The sequence below is a fragment of the Saccoglossus kowalevskii genome, chromosome 1, assembly GCF_978046115.1.
Source record: "Saccoglossus kowalevskii chromosome 1, keSacKowa6.1, whole genome shotgun sequence".
In the NCBI taxonomy this organism is placed as follows: domain Eukaryota; kingdom Metazoa; phylum Hemichordata; class Enteropneusta; family Harrimaniidae; genus Saccoglossus; species Saccoglossus kowalevskii.
The window spans coordinates 42312982-42328366 of NC_140641.1; the positions used below are offsets into that span (position 1 = coordinate 42312982).

Consider the following 15385-nt stretch of genomic DNA (forward strand, 5'->3'; position numbering starts at 1 on the left):
GAGTGGACCCTTGACACAGTGATACTAATCCACTATGGTATGAGGAGAACCTTTTGAGGGCACTGTTTTGATTCCTACTCAATGAGTGAAATGTGAAATGGAGATGACAATTCAAAGATACGCCATGTATATTTGACCATCCCATGACTTATGATACTCTCTCTCGATAAGCGACGGAAGATAAACAAGTTGTTATCCACACTGGTATTCACGTCCAGCCTTGTTGGAATGCATATTTGTAATTACAGTTAATATTTGTAACTGACTGAAGTTTGATCACTCGCTGGTGGTAAAACTACAATATGATGTGCGATGTGAGATCATGCTTTTTAGACCAATTTAATTATATGATGTACTTATTCTTCAATTCAAACATTGTTTTACGTAACACGTCTTTATTCGAGACAACATAACCATATATGTACATAATGTAATTTTTTTTTTCTTCCGGCAATTCAATCACCTGGCAGGAGATTGACAAATTCAGATGCTTTAATTCACAAGAAATACATACCGGTATGCAAAATAACACTAAGTAAAAAAATGAACAGTTCCTTTACTTACCATGCCTGAATAATACTGTAATCCAACAACATTACCCCTGACACTACCGAACAATATCTGATGATCTAACTCATCGTCACCAATATCATCGCTTGTTGTTAGATCAACAATTGATGCTACAGAATCTTCATACAGAGGAAAACTTGGCCACTGTAAACTCGCCAAATAATTCTCTTCTGCTCTGCTGGAATAGTAACTTCTGTTTTTCTTGGATTTACTCTTCTTACTCTTGGAAGACCCATAACCACCTCCCCAGTTCCAGCTTTTTCTCCTCCAGCCCCAAGGCATTTTTCTCTGTGACCAATATCAGCACCTAAAATTCTGATAATAATTGAAGGCATAGTAATACCCGTTAGTACTTAATGTAGAACTGAAGTTTAGGCTAATAGAGCTTTCTCAAAATAACAAACAAATTTTTAAAATTTGTTTTTCTCATTTTAAAAGGTGTAGAATATGTGCATATATGTGTACATGGTATTCAATGAATCCATGCATATGATCTGATTGAATCACAACTCTGTGTGGAGGCCACTGAGTGGGATAGTGCCCTGTGTGCATATTATGGGCAGGTGCTGGTGTTTATATACTGTAACTGACTTTCCATGTGGCTGGGGTGTGACATGTTGCAGTATACCTAACTCTGGGGAGGAAGTGTTTCATGTGATAGAGCAAAAAAACTATCATCACATAAAAGATTATGTCAAAGTCTGCCAGGCTTACTGCATCTCTGGCCATGCACTATGTGCAAGCTCATAAACGACAAACGTACAAGCGCTATCAATCAACTATACACATAACATTAAAGTACTGTAAAATGACTAATATTCACTGGGTTTAAATTTCACTGATTTACCATTTCAGGCATATTCAGTGGGTTTTAAATTCACGGTTTCGTCATTAAGATAATGTGTTCTATGCTAAATTTTACATATTCACTGTGTTTTAATTTAGCGCATTTTTCTAGTCAGCGAAATAAGCTAAATTAAAACCCAGTGAATAATTACCCCCTTTACAGTATAATAATAATGGTGCAAGTTGTCATGCTTTTACAATTTATACAATGTAGTGAGTTTTGCGTCTTTGTTTTACCAACAATCGGATTCATATTTTCTTTTCTTCGTCTTCAAAATTATTTAGTGGTACACTTTACAGTAAAACCAAACAAACTAGTGTATTGCAATACACTATACATACAGTCTGTATATTTATTTTATTGCTGAGAATGAGTTATACATTGTTTTCATACTATAATTTGTATCTATATTGGAAATTTGTTCTGGGGATTATTAATTTCAATGAACAATATTCAACTCTCTTTCTGCAACACCTAATATGTACATGTATGTCACTAAGCAGTATAACAAGAAGCATGATACAAAGCCCATTCTATAAATGGTCAAATGTTCCTTGATCGAAGTAAGAAACTAGGGAGTAATAAAAGAGCATGGGTAGGAACTCCTGTCAGAGCAATAAATTAATAGCTCCTGCGGATGGTATTCCCAGATTAACACCAGTTGTTCATGACACACAAAACATTAATTCTCAACTCCGATGAATGGACCAGTTACTTCGACCATAGACCCTCTACTGGAGGGTCTATGCTTCGACAAAGTCCTATTCACTACCAAAGTCACTCATTGTAAAAGTTGGTTTATCGCGAACACCAGGTTACTGCGAAACAAACAAGAGACTTGTACCACTCGCAGGATTCTTACTATTAAAATAATGAGCATTTCAGTGACAAATTAGTGTAATTTACATATCACAGGATTTATGAGTAATTGAGTGGAGCATGCATACATTTAAATTCCTTCAAAATGGTAAATCAAAAGTAGCTACTGCTAACACACTGACAAAAACGAGCATCACAACTCTTGTATCACATGTTGTTTGCATTGTATGTGGGTTAAATATAGAAATATTGAATAACTGTACAACCAGAAGACTGTTTAAAGCCAGAAGACGCTTGCCAGCCAAGAAATTGAAGATACTGAGTTGGCAGTCCGAGAAGTGTAGGCATCCACGATATTTCCTCTGTATTCTTCAAGTTGAATTGATGTAGTCTACTATCTTTACTGGGATTGCACCTTCGATAATACAATTAGATACTGTAAAGGGGTTAATTATTCACTGGGTTTTAATTTTGCTTATTTCGCTTACTGGAAAATGCGCTAAATTAAAACCCGGTGAATATGTAAAATTTAGCATAGAACACATTATCTAAATGATAAAACCGTGAATTTATACCCACTGAATATGCCTGAAATGGTAAATCAGCGAAATTTAAACCCAGTGAAAATTAGTCACTTTACAGTATACTACATGTAATCCCCCCCCCCCCTACTAACAGGAAATGCACCAGGGCTAAAAACAATAGCTACAGAACAGAAATAGGTCTACCTTGCATGAATCCTAATAGCGTAATTTTGGGGTATGTTTTATCAAACAAAACATCAACACTAAATAAATATCTAGGCTCTATAAGCAATTGTTTTATTTTACCTGCTAGATCTTAAATCGACAGTCCCTGTGGTGGGTTGACAACTAAAACACTTTTTACCACGTGACGCCGATTTGCATGTTCAGATTTGAAGACCGACACGAGAACTGCTAGAAATCATGATAAGCGCAGTGTTACATTTAATAGCAGGCGAGTGTAGTAATTTCATATTTCCATGACACCATGTACACTCGACTATGTCCAAATACCATGTATGTAGTCCGATCATCGGCCTGCAGTGCCAGTATGTCATCATCGTTGTTGTTTACAAACAACATAATGCACGTATTACACAAATTACACAATTCTCAGCACAAATTATATCAGTACATTTATTTTCAGTCAAAATAACGGCCACATTCAACTGATTTTTTTTCCATAAGTAAAAATACATCTCACCTTCTCTCTACGATGGAGTTGATTACTTCCTGTCTCACTTACCGCCGAATTTTAAATATCACGTGAGGGGCTAGAGGTCAAACACTCCGCCCTCAATGGTGGCAATAGGTTGGCGTCCTCTACACGGTCTGTCGACATAATGACAGGTGGTGTGTGTGGAAAAAATAATACGAGGACACAGTCAGCTGGTTTAGAAGTGTGAATAAAATAAATACGATTAGCTAATTTATTTATTTATTTATTTATTTGTTTGTTTATTTGTTTGTTTGTTTATTTATTTATTTATTTATTTATTTATTGGACAATTGATATGGTAATATTGGACAGAGAGACTGAATACAAGATAAAGTACAATCACATGAAAAAAATACATCATCATTAATAAAATTCAAGTTCACAAATAGCAATCTCACCTGTGAAGATTCAATGACGACCAGAGAAATTGTTTATTTGTTTGCCAGCTTCTTCATATTTATTCTCTCTGAATGTTGTAAAGGAACATGTTATGATAAAATGGTACTCGCCTCCCTAATTCATTCGGCAAAGATTGTACTTGTAGATTCTTTTTTTGTTGGTAATTTCAGTTTAGTATGCCTCCGTGTTTCGACTTCGACGTGGTTATTTAAACGGAACCGACCCGCGAAGATCAATATATGTTAGCATCGTTAAATAGTTTTCCATTTCAAACATTTTCTTAAATTCTATGTCCTCAGTTTTCCATAATAGTAATTTTAGCAATATCTGCATTTATTTCTTTGTTCCAGAATGTGTGCTGACTTGGCTAGTCACTGGTGACGAAATTCCTATGTATAACTGAACCCTCGTTGCCATGGGTTACACTGATTTTATTAAATGACCTAGGTGGTCCTAAAGACTTTTCTTGCCGACTACATTGTATATATATATTTTATTGACACAACACTGACGCAGAAAGGTACAGCAGTATCATGATGGTTTTAAAAATAAAACTAAGGCTTACAAAATACAACACGACTAGGAACTATAAAGCTACAAAAGTAAGAAGTTGAGGTTAAAGGTCAATTATTTCAGGAGAAAATGGCATAATGGAAATTTGGACATAACAACGAGGGTTATTTAGATTATTTTCAATTTTTCTTTTCATTTTATACAGACTATGCTTATTGTGCTCGGTATGGAAGTTGCTGACTTATACATAAATATTTGTCTATGTTCTTTGATAACATGATATTAAGAAATGTTATATTTGAACCCATGATTACGGAAAATTTGTTGAGTTTCGCCAAAACAGTGAAACTTTTAATTACTTTTGCTGCGTTTTCAAATAGTTTAATTTCTTTGCTGTTGTGTCTCGTCTTCAATTTCCATAGCAGTACATAAGTCGCCCATTTTTTTTGTCAATTGGAGTTAGGTTGTGTATGTCTGTCCATTTCGGTTTTTTAGACAGTGATTGCCGAATCTGCTTTCATTCAATTGTTCTCTCATTTTGATGTCCTCGATATCAAGTATTTTTCATGTCTAAATATTCTTTTGAAACTTCTGTATGTTCTCAGTTTCTTTATTTTTTTCTCTGGCATTATTCTAATTGTCATCATGGATACCATTTTTTCAAAAATAATTCAAAAGGTGTTTTAATTTGTTTGTCCAATATTTTTGACTGAGTTTTTGTTAATAAATCCTGATTAGTTGATATCAGCAAATTGGGTTTCCATATGGATGTACGCCCATACTTGTACTATTTACTGTTAGTTTTCTTGTTTAAATCTGCAGCTTCTTCAAAAATAGTATTATTTGTATTCATTATGCGATATTTGATCATTTGTCTCTTGATGAATATATCTAATAGGTATCTGTCGATTTCTCCGTAAATGCCCATTTTGGGAGTATTTTTTGAGACGCCAAGTAAACACCGCCAGTAGCTTAGGTGTACATCGATAGCAGATTTATATATTTTTTTCATCTCCCCATAAACTAATATAAATATTGGTGGGATCAGTTTATCAAATAGTGATAAAAATGTAGTTATTTTTACCATTTGTTTACAACTTAAACTTTTTTTAAATGAGAACATGCCATTTAAGTTAATCATTGTTTCTTTGGACTTCCCATTGGGTTTTTTCAGTGTTTACAGTCAACTGCCAGTTATTGGTGTATTCTGATAGTTTATCAAGACACATCTGCAAGTCTTCTTTCTTTTCAGAAAGCATCATAATATCGTCGTCGAAGACAGCTAACTGCGGTGCTCATTTATTTTGTTATCAGATTTATGTGGGTGAAGTAGCTTTTTGAAGTTTCTGATCACTTGATAGATTCTTAGAAGTGTCGTATTTTAATCAGTGTAGAATTTTCCAGGAGGTCGACGGTCCCCTTTTGATTTTTCGTTTAACCCGTTGTTTGTACTGTTTTTACTTTTGCTTACTAGTATTTTTTTTTTAAGTTTTCGCATTTTTCAAGGATCTGCCACGTATAAAAGAGTCATTTTGGTATTTTCTGACTAAGTTCGATAAGCTTTTAAACTCTCTACGGAATGACCAGCAGTCTTCATCAAACCATACTTTACGTCTTGTTTTGAATTTATATTTTCTATTTAGTTTGGAAGTGCTTTGTTCGCTGGAGATAAGATAAGTGATTCAAAATCCCCAACAGTTTGTTTACTTCGTTTTTGTTGTATTTTATGTTGACAAAATCTTGGATACCCTGATTTTGGCGCAGTGTTCTTATAAAGTTGTCTTGCGATTGTCGTGGGTTTTCCCTACTTCCCTAAGGTGCCTTCGTTTATTGGGTTGTTCCGATGCCTTATATGAACTTAACATTTTTGATTAGCTTTCCTTCATTGCTTTCAACCAATTGCGTGTTTCGAAATACGGAGGATTTCATCATCAAAGCCCAAGTTCTTCAGTCAGTTATTCAGTCTCAGATGTCTCATTTTCTAAATTGTTCTCGAAATTTGGAGTCGAGTGACTGGATCATGAAGTACAGATGAGCTGGGTTGACTGTATTAGACGTGTCTACAGGGCGCCAACTATAACAAAAAACGCACTCAGCATGTGCGTCTATACTGCACCTCTGGCCAGTGAAAGAAGTGGTCTGCGAGTTGACAGAATACTTATTTCACTAATATGGACGTATATTGGTTGTTCAAGTAGGTCAGAGTAGGGGATATTATATTATATTATTTAACAAACCGAAAAGTTGCTAGAGTACTCCAAAACGAATATCGTTGTACAATACACTTGGAGCTCATTACGGTGAATGCAATGAATGTTAGCTAATTACTACTGGCAATCAAAGCATCGCATGCATGGTGTTTGTGAGTGTAGGAAGTATGATGTCAGGAAATGAATTAACCTGTGGTATCGAGGCGACGGCAAGGATGGGGCATGTTTCCGGGAAACAGACCAGCAAGAAGATGCCACAATAAATAAATGGATAGGGTGACACTGACTGGTTGACAAGCTACCACAGTACCACTATGTAATGGGTTAACACAATATCACAGTACAACTATGTAATGGGTTAACACAATATCACAGTACCACTATGTAATGGGTTGACACGCTATCACAGTACTACTATGTAACTGGTTAACACGCTATCACAGTACCACTATGTAACGGGTTAACACGCAATCACAGTACCACTATGTAACGGGTTGACACTCTATCACAGTACGAATATGTAATGGGTTAACACGCTATCACAGTACCACTATGTAACGGGTTAACACGCTATCACAGTACCACTATGTAACGGGTTAAAACGCTACCACAGTACCACTATGTAATGGGTTAACACGCTATCACAGTACCACTATGTAATGGGCAAACACGCTATCACAGTACAACTATGTAACAGGTTAACACGCTATCACAGTACCACTATGTAATGGGTTAACACGCTATCACAGTACCACTATGAAATGGGTTGACACACTATCACAGTACCACTATGTAATGGGCAAACACGCTATCACAGTACAACTATGTAACAGGTTAACACGCTATCACAGTACCACTATGTAATGGGTTAACACGCTATCACAGTACCACTATGTAATGGGTTGACACACTATCACAGTACCACTATGTAATGGGCAAACACGCTATCACAGTACACCTATGTAACAGGTTAACACGCTATCACAGTACCACTATGTAATGGGCAAACACGCTATCACAGTACCACTATGTAACAGGTTAACACGCTATCACAGTACCACTATGTAATGGGTTGACACACTATCACAGTACCACTATGTAATGGGCAAACACGCTATCACAGTACAACTATGTAACTGGTTGACAAGCTACCACAGTACCACTATGTAATGGGTTAACACGCTACCCCAGTACCACTATGTAATGAGCAAACACGCTATCACAGTACCACTATGTAAGAGGTTAACACGCTATCACAGTACCACTATGTAATGGGCAAACACGCTATCACAGTACCACTATGTAACAGGTTAACACGCTATCACAGTACCACTATGTAATGGGTTGACACACTATCACAGTACCACTATGTAATGGGCAAACACGCTATCACAGTACAACTATGTAACTGGTTGACAAGCTACCACAGTACCACTATGTAATGGGTTAACACGCTACCACAGTACCACTATGTAATGGGTTGACACGCTATCACAGTACTACTATGTAACGGGTTAACACGCTATCACAGTACCACTATGTAACGGGTTAACACGCTATCACAGTACCACTATGTAATGGGTTGACACGCTACCACAGTAACACTATATAATGGGTTAACACTCTATCACAGTAACACTATGTATTAAACAGGCTAACACACATCACAGTACCACTATGTAACGTGTTAACATGCTACCACAGTACAACTATGTAACGGGCTAACACGCTATCGCAGTAACACTATGTAATGGGCTAACACGCTATCACAGTACCACTATGTAACGGGTTAACACGCTATCACAGTACCACTATGTAATGGGTTGACACGCTACCACAGTAACACTATATAATGGGTTAACACTCTATCACAGTACCACTATGTATTAAACAGGCTAACACACTATCACAGTACCACTATGTAACGTGTTAACGTGCTACCACAGTACAACTATGTAACGGGCTAACACGCTATCGCAGTAACACTATGTAACGGGCTAACACGCTATCGCAGTATCACTAAGTAACGTGTTAACACGCTATCACAGTACTACTATGTAACGGGCTAACACTCTATCACAGTACGAATATGTAATGGGCAAACACGCTATCACAGTACAACTATGTAACAGGTTAACACGCTATCACAGTACCACTATGTAATGGGCAAACACGCTATCACAGTACAACTATGTAACAGGTTAACACGCTATCACAGTACCACTATGTAATGGGCAAACACGCTATCACAGTACCACTATGTAACAGGTTAACACGCTATCACAGTACCACTATGTAATGGGTTGACACACTATCACAGTACCACTATGTAATGGGCAAACACGCTATCACAGTACAACTATGTAACTGGTTGACAAGCTACCACAGTACCACTATGTAATGGGTTAACACGCTACCACAGTACCACTATGTAATGGGTTGACACGCTATCACAGTACTACTATGTAACGGGCTAACACTCTATCACAGTACGAATATGTAATGGGTTAACACGCTATCACAGTACCACTATGTAACGGGTTAACACGCTATCACAGTACCACTATGTAACGTGTTAACACGCTATCACAGTACCACTATGTATTAAACAGGCTAACACACTATCACAGTACCACTATGTAACGTGTTAACATGCTACCACAGTACAACTACGTAATGGGCTAACACGCTATCGCAGTAACACTATGTAACGGGCTAACACACTAACGCAGTAACACTATGTAATGGGTTAACACGCTATCATAGTAACACTATGTAATGGGTTAACACGCTATCACAGTACCACTATGTAATGGGCAAACACGCTATCACAGTACAACTATGTAACAGGTTAACACAATATCACAGTACCACTATGTAATGGGTTAACACAATATCGCAGTAACACTATGTAATGGGTTAACACGCTATCATAGTAAGACTATGTAATGGGTTAACACGCTATCACAGTACCACTATGTAATGGGTTAACACGCAATCACAGTACCACTATGTAACGGGTTGACACTCTATCACAGTACGAATATGTAATGGATTAACACGCTATCACAGTACCACTATGTAACGGGTTAACACGCTATCACAGTACCACTATGTAACGGGTTAAAACGCTATCACAGTACCACTATGTAATGGGTTAACACGCTATCACAGTACCACTATGTAATGGGTTAACACGCTATCACAGTACCACTATGTAATGGGTTAACACGCTATCACAGTACCACTATGTAATGGGTTGACACGCTACCACAGTAACACTATATAATGGGTTAACACGCTATCACAGTACCACTATGTAACGGGTTAACACGCTATCACAGTACAACTATGTAATGGGTTAACACGCTATCACAGTACCACTATGTAATGGGTTAACACGCTATCACAGTACCACTATGTAACTGGTTAACACGCTACCACAGTACAACTATGTAACGGGTTAACACGCTATCACAGTACAACTATGTAACGGGTTAACACGCTATCACAGTACAACTATGTAACGGGTTAACACGCTATCACAGTACCACTATGTAATGAGTTAACACGCTATCACAGTACCACTATGTAATGGGTTAACAGGCTATCACAGTACCACTATGTAACGGGTTAACACGCTATCACAGTATCACTATGTAACGGGTTAACACGCTATCACAGTATCACTATGTAACGGGTTAACACGCAATCACAGTACCACTATGTAATGGGTTAACACGCTATCACAGTACCACTATGTAACGGGTTAACACGCTATCACAGTACCACTATGTAATGGGTTAACACGCTATCACAGTACCACTATGTAACGGGTTAACACGCTATCACAGTACTACTATGTAATGGGTTAACACGCTATCACAGTACCACTATGAAACGGGTTAACACGCTATCACAGTACTACTATGTAATGGGTTAACACGCTATCACAGTACTACTATGTAACGGGTTAACACGCTATCACAGTACTACTATGTAATGGGTTAACACGCTATCACAGTACCACTATGTAACGGGTTAACACGCTATCACAGTACTAATGTGTAATGGGTTAACACGCTATCACAGTACCACTATGTAATGGGTTAACAGGCTATCATAGTACCACTATGTAATGGGTTAACACGCTATCACAGTGCCACTATTTAATGGGTTAACACGCTATCATAGTAACACTATGTAATGGGTTAACACGCTATCACAGTACCACTATGTAATGGGCAAACACGCTATCACAGTACAACTATGTAACAGGTTAACACAATATCACAGTACCACTATGTAATGGGTTAACACAATATCACAGTACCACTATGTAATGGGTTAACACACTATCACAGTACTAATATGTAATGGGTTAACACGCTATCACAGTACCACTATGTAACGGGTTAACACGCTATCACAGTACAACTATGTAACGGGTTAACACGCTAACACAGTACCACTATGTAATGGGTTAACACGCTATCACAGTACCACTATGTAATGGGTTAACACGCTATCACAGTACCACTATGTAATGGGTTAACACGCTATCACAGTACCACTATGTAACTGGTTAACACGCTACCACAGTACAACTATGTAACGGGTGAACACGCTATCACAGTCCAACTATGTAACGGGTTAACACGCTATCTCAGTACCACTATGTAATGGGTTAACACGCTATCACAGTACCACTATGTAATGGGTTAACAGGCTATCACAGTACCACTATGTAACGGGTTAACACACTATTACAGTATCACTATGTAACGGGTTAACACGCTATCACAGTATCACTATGTAACGGGTTAACACGCTATCACAGTACCACTATGTAATGGGTTAACACGCTATCACAGTACCACTATGTAACGGGTTAACACGCTATCACAGTACCACTATGTAATGGGTTTACACGCTATCACAGTACCACTATGTAACGGGTTAACACTCTATCACAGTACTACTATTGTAATGGGTTAACACGCTATCACAGTACCACTATGAAACGGGTTAACACGCTATCACAGTACTACTATGTAACGGGTTAACACGCTATCACAGTACTACTATGTAACGGGTTAACACGCTATCATAGTACTACTATGTAATGGGTTAACACGCTATCACAGTACCACTATGTAACGGGTTAACACTCTATCACAGTACTACTATTGTAATGGGTTAACACGCTATCACAGTACTAATATGTAATGGGTTAACACAATATCACAGTACCACTATGTAATGGGTGAACACGCTATCACAGTACTACTATGTAACGGGTTAACACGCTATCACAGTACTACTATGTAATGGGTTAACACGCTATCACAGTACCACTATGTAACGGGTTAACACGCTATCACAGTACTAATATGTAATGGGTTAACACGCTATCACAGTACCACTATGTAACGGGTTAACACGCTATCACAGTACCACTATGTAATGGGTTAACAGGCTATCATAGTACCACTATGTAACGGGTTAACACGCTATCACAGTACCACTATGTAATGGGTTAACACGCTATCACAGTACCACTATGTAACGGGTTAACACGCTATCGCAGTACCACTATGTTCATTACATGGCTAGTGGTTACAAATGTCATGAACTGTGTTAAATAAATTGAAGCACTTTAACGGAGTTTGGTAAAAACACATTGGAAGGTGCATGATATAGTCAGAAGTGATTGTGGCAAATATATGCATTGATGCATGCATGGATGGATGGATGCACTGGTGCCATGGGAAGCATGCTACATCTGGAAAAGAGACACTTTAGTTTTGGTCGAGAAGTGATGCCTTGTTGCGGCTGCAGGGGCAGCGTTTAAATATTTACAAGGAATGGTGACAATTCAGTCATGGTGAGTAGTTGTTATGAAGCATGAGACTAAAATGCCACTCTCATCATTATGGTATGATAAACATCCAAAAGTTGTGAATTGTTACTGTGGCAAAGATACAACCTGATGAATACCTACTGGTGACAGATTTGTTATTAATTAATGCATGTAGTGGTTACCAATATGTAGGTGAGGCAAAGATGAGAAACTAGTGACAGAGATGCCAAAAGCTGGATTCTGGATTCAGTTCGTCTGATAATTTCGGTGGCCAAGAAATAAGACGAGATTTTGTGTTGACTGAGTGAATAAAAGATGCATACCCACTGCTTGTAATCGACGAGTCTCTAGACAGATTGTCTGGTGTTCAGTGTTACCAAACTTCGCATATACCATCTCGTTACAGGCAAATGGTAATGGTCACAGATGAACAGTTAAATTTAGCATTTGTGAGACGAAGTGTACTCGGTTGCAATTGGTAATGGTTATGAATTGTTTCCTGTTCCTGTGTTAAGAAAAATATTTCGAGGCATGTTCTAGTTCGCTCCACACGTTTTCAAATAGAAAAAATATAACAACTGATTAGTCAATATATCTGAATTTAGCAACGATGACCAATTTGACTGGTATTTGAATGTATCGCCAGTGACCATGGTGCACCGCGGTGCACGATATCACTCAACACAGGAAAAACCAAACTATATCAATTCTTTCTACTCTCGGGTTCTCTACACGTGTCAGGGGGGAAACTCGTCTCGTCTCTCTATCGCGTCCCCTTGAGGTACGGGATCGGGAAAGTCACTTATACTTTACAGTCAAATAAGGCACACACAACGAAATACGTTTCAGCTCTCGTCTTAGTCGGTCAATCGAGCACTCTATAAGACACAGCGCCCTGGGGAAAAGTCCCCAAGACTATCACAAGGCTGACCCAAGACTCTCTTCGACTGCGTCAACACTCGCCCCAAGTCTCTCCAGGACTGCCCACGACTCTCAGACTGCGTCTATCGTGCTCTGCTCCCCAAGACCAACTCAAACTCTCTTTATTCATTTTCAAAACTCTAACCAATTACAAAGCAGTAAAAAGACTCTAGGGCGTAACCTTCTCATAAAGCCAATCACACTAAGTACTGAATACGTCGTATCTTTTGATTAATCGTTCACTACATTAATAACTATGGATACCAACTGTCAGAATCGCGACGGATATCTCGTAATTAGTTCCAAATCACTGAGCCAAGTTCCGTCCAAAACTTCAAATAGGCCTAAACGATGACAGACATAACACAGCAATTCAGCTAATAATCAACTAATTAAGTCGGTCAACAGATACGCAAAACCAAATTCATGACAGATGCCTCTCGATTAGACTTTTCTTTCTTACCCTGTAGAAGATCATGTAACTATACCGGATCGGATTTCATAACCAAGTTGTGTAACTGACTACAAACGGCATAAGACATGTATGAAAAGTGATGAGAAACAACATGATAAGACAAACTGCTACTACGATCGCAAATTAATTGGCGGACAAATGAAATGAGCAAACGTCTCTGGTTCTCGATATAACTAGAAAAAATAGGACTATTTAAAGTCTGTAGAAGCGACTAAAATAGACTATAGTTGAACTATGGTGAACAATATCCGTGAAATTTGGCTACGTCATTGACATCCGTGATATTGAACTTGACACCATTACTGCTTTAATTGTGTTATTTCTTTAATTCTTTATTGTTTATTATTTCCTATCATTTACTTGTTCAAATATTAAATCTAAACTTCTATTCATTTACCTCTTATTATGTGATGGATTGTTTGAAGAAATTGGATTTATTTCAGTTGGTTTCGTTTTTTTTAAAGAGAAATACTAAATTGATATCCAAAAAAACACTCGGACAAAATATATAATTATTAAATAAGGCGATCTGAACTTTTTATGAGTATGTGTCCACGAGTTATATGATAACATTCACCGGCCTGACCTAGGGTTATATTTAAAGCGAACATTTAAGGTCATGCTGCTGAAGGTCTCTTGGCATCATATTCAGAATGTGTATTTGCGATGTAGAGACGTGGCGTGTGTGGAAAACGTTGTACTGAGGTAAGTGGAACTAAAAATAGTAACTCCAAGTGCAGTATTATGTATTGGGTGTTACATATAGTAATACGGTTGTTAGGGACGATAACAAAACACAGCTCACGAACGACTTTGTCATATCCTGTCATATTATCGATTACGTATCTTTGTCAGGATAGTCGGTAGCTCTATGTCAGTAGCCGCCTACATATCTGGAATTGGGTTCAATGTTCACATAAAATAAACAGAATGAAACAAATAAAAATAAATAGATTTAAGCATAGAAATGATAGCTCGAAAAACTGCTTGTGGTATATATGGAGAAATATTCGTTTTTGTTGATATATATACATACATAGTGACGCCCGTCTACTATTTTCATAACTTACATTAATATAAGTTTTCACAAATTAAGGTTACAGAAAGGGGTGTGTGTATTAACTGTACAACGCCTTCCCATTTCTATAAGTTACAACTTTGTATAGAGTTATATGGGCATACCTAGACTGGGATGTTTATATATCTATATTTTGCATTCTTTGGTAGAATCATAGACCTTAAAAAGGTCTATGGTAGAATTCATTATACATACTTAGGGAATGACCATCTATTGTTCCTGACGGGGGGGGGGGCAGCATATTTCCCAAAGCCACGGGGGGGGGGCAGTGACCTTTTATCAAGGCTGAAGGGGGGCCGAATATTTTTCTCTTAGAAATTTTACTTACTTTACGCCTTTTTATTGAACACAAAGTAAATAAACTGAATATATTTATAATATAATAAATAAAAATATACATATAGAAAGATTTAAAATTTAAAAGTATCCATTATTGTAAAACAGGTGT

The 15385-nt window shown here is 37.6% G+C and overlaps 1 protein-coding gene across 1 annotated transcript in view; it reads right to left on the reverse strand.

Annotated features, from left to right (window-relative positions):
* LOC100373642 (DNA-dependent ATPase/E3 ubiquitin-protein ligase HLTF-like) overlaps positions 1 to 3520 on the reverse strand; it is a 31723-nt gene extending 28203 nt beyond the window's left edge. Inside the window, exons 1-2 of the mRNA XM_085497953.1 lie at positions 3464 to 3520; positions 565 to 885 (exon numbers count right to left, since the gene is read on the reverse strand). Of these exons, the coding sequence (XP_085354079.1) occupies positions 565 to 852 (288 nt within the window). The 5' untranslated portion in view covers positions 853 to 885; positions 3464 to 3520. The remainder of the gene's footprint in view (positions 1 to 564; positions 886 to 3463) is intronic.
* Between the last annotated feature and the right edge of the window lie 11865 nt (positions 3521 to 15385).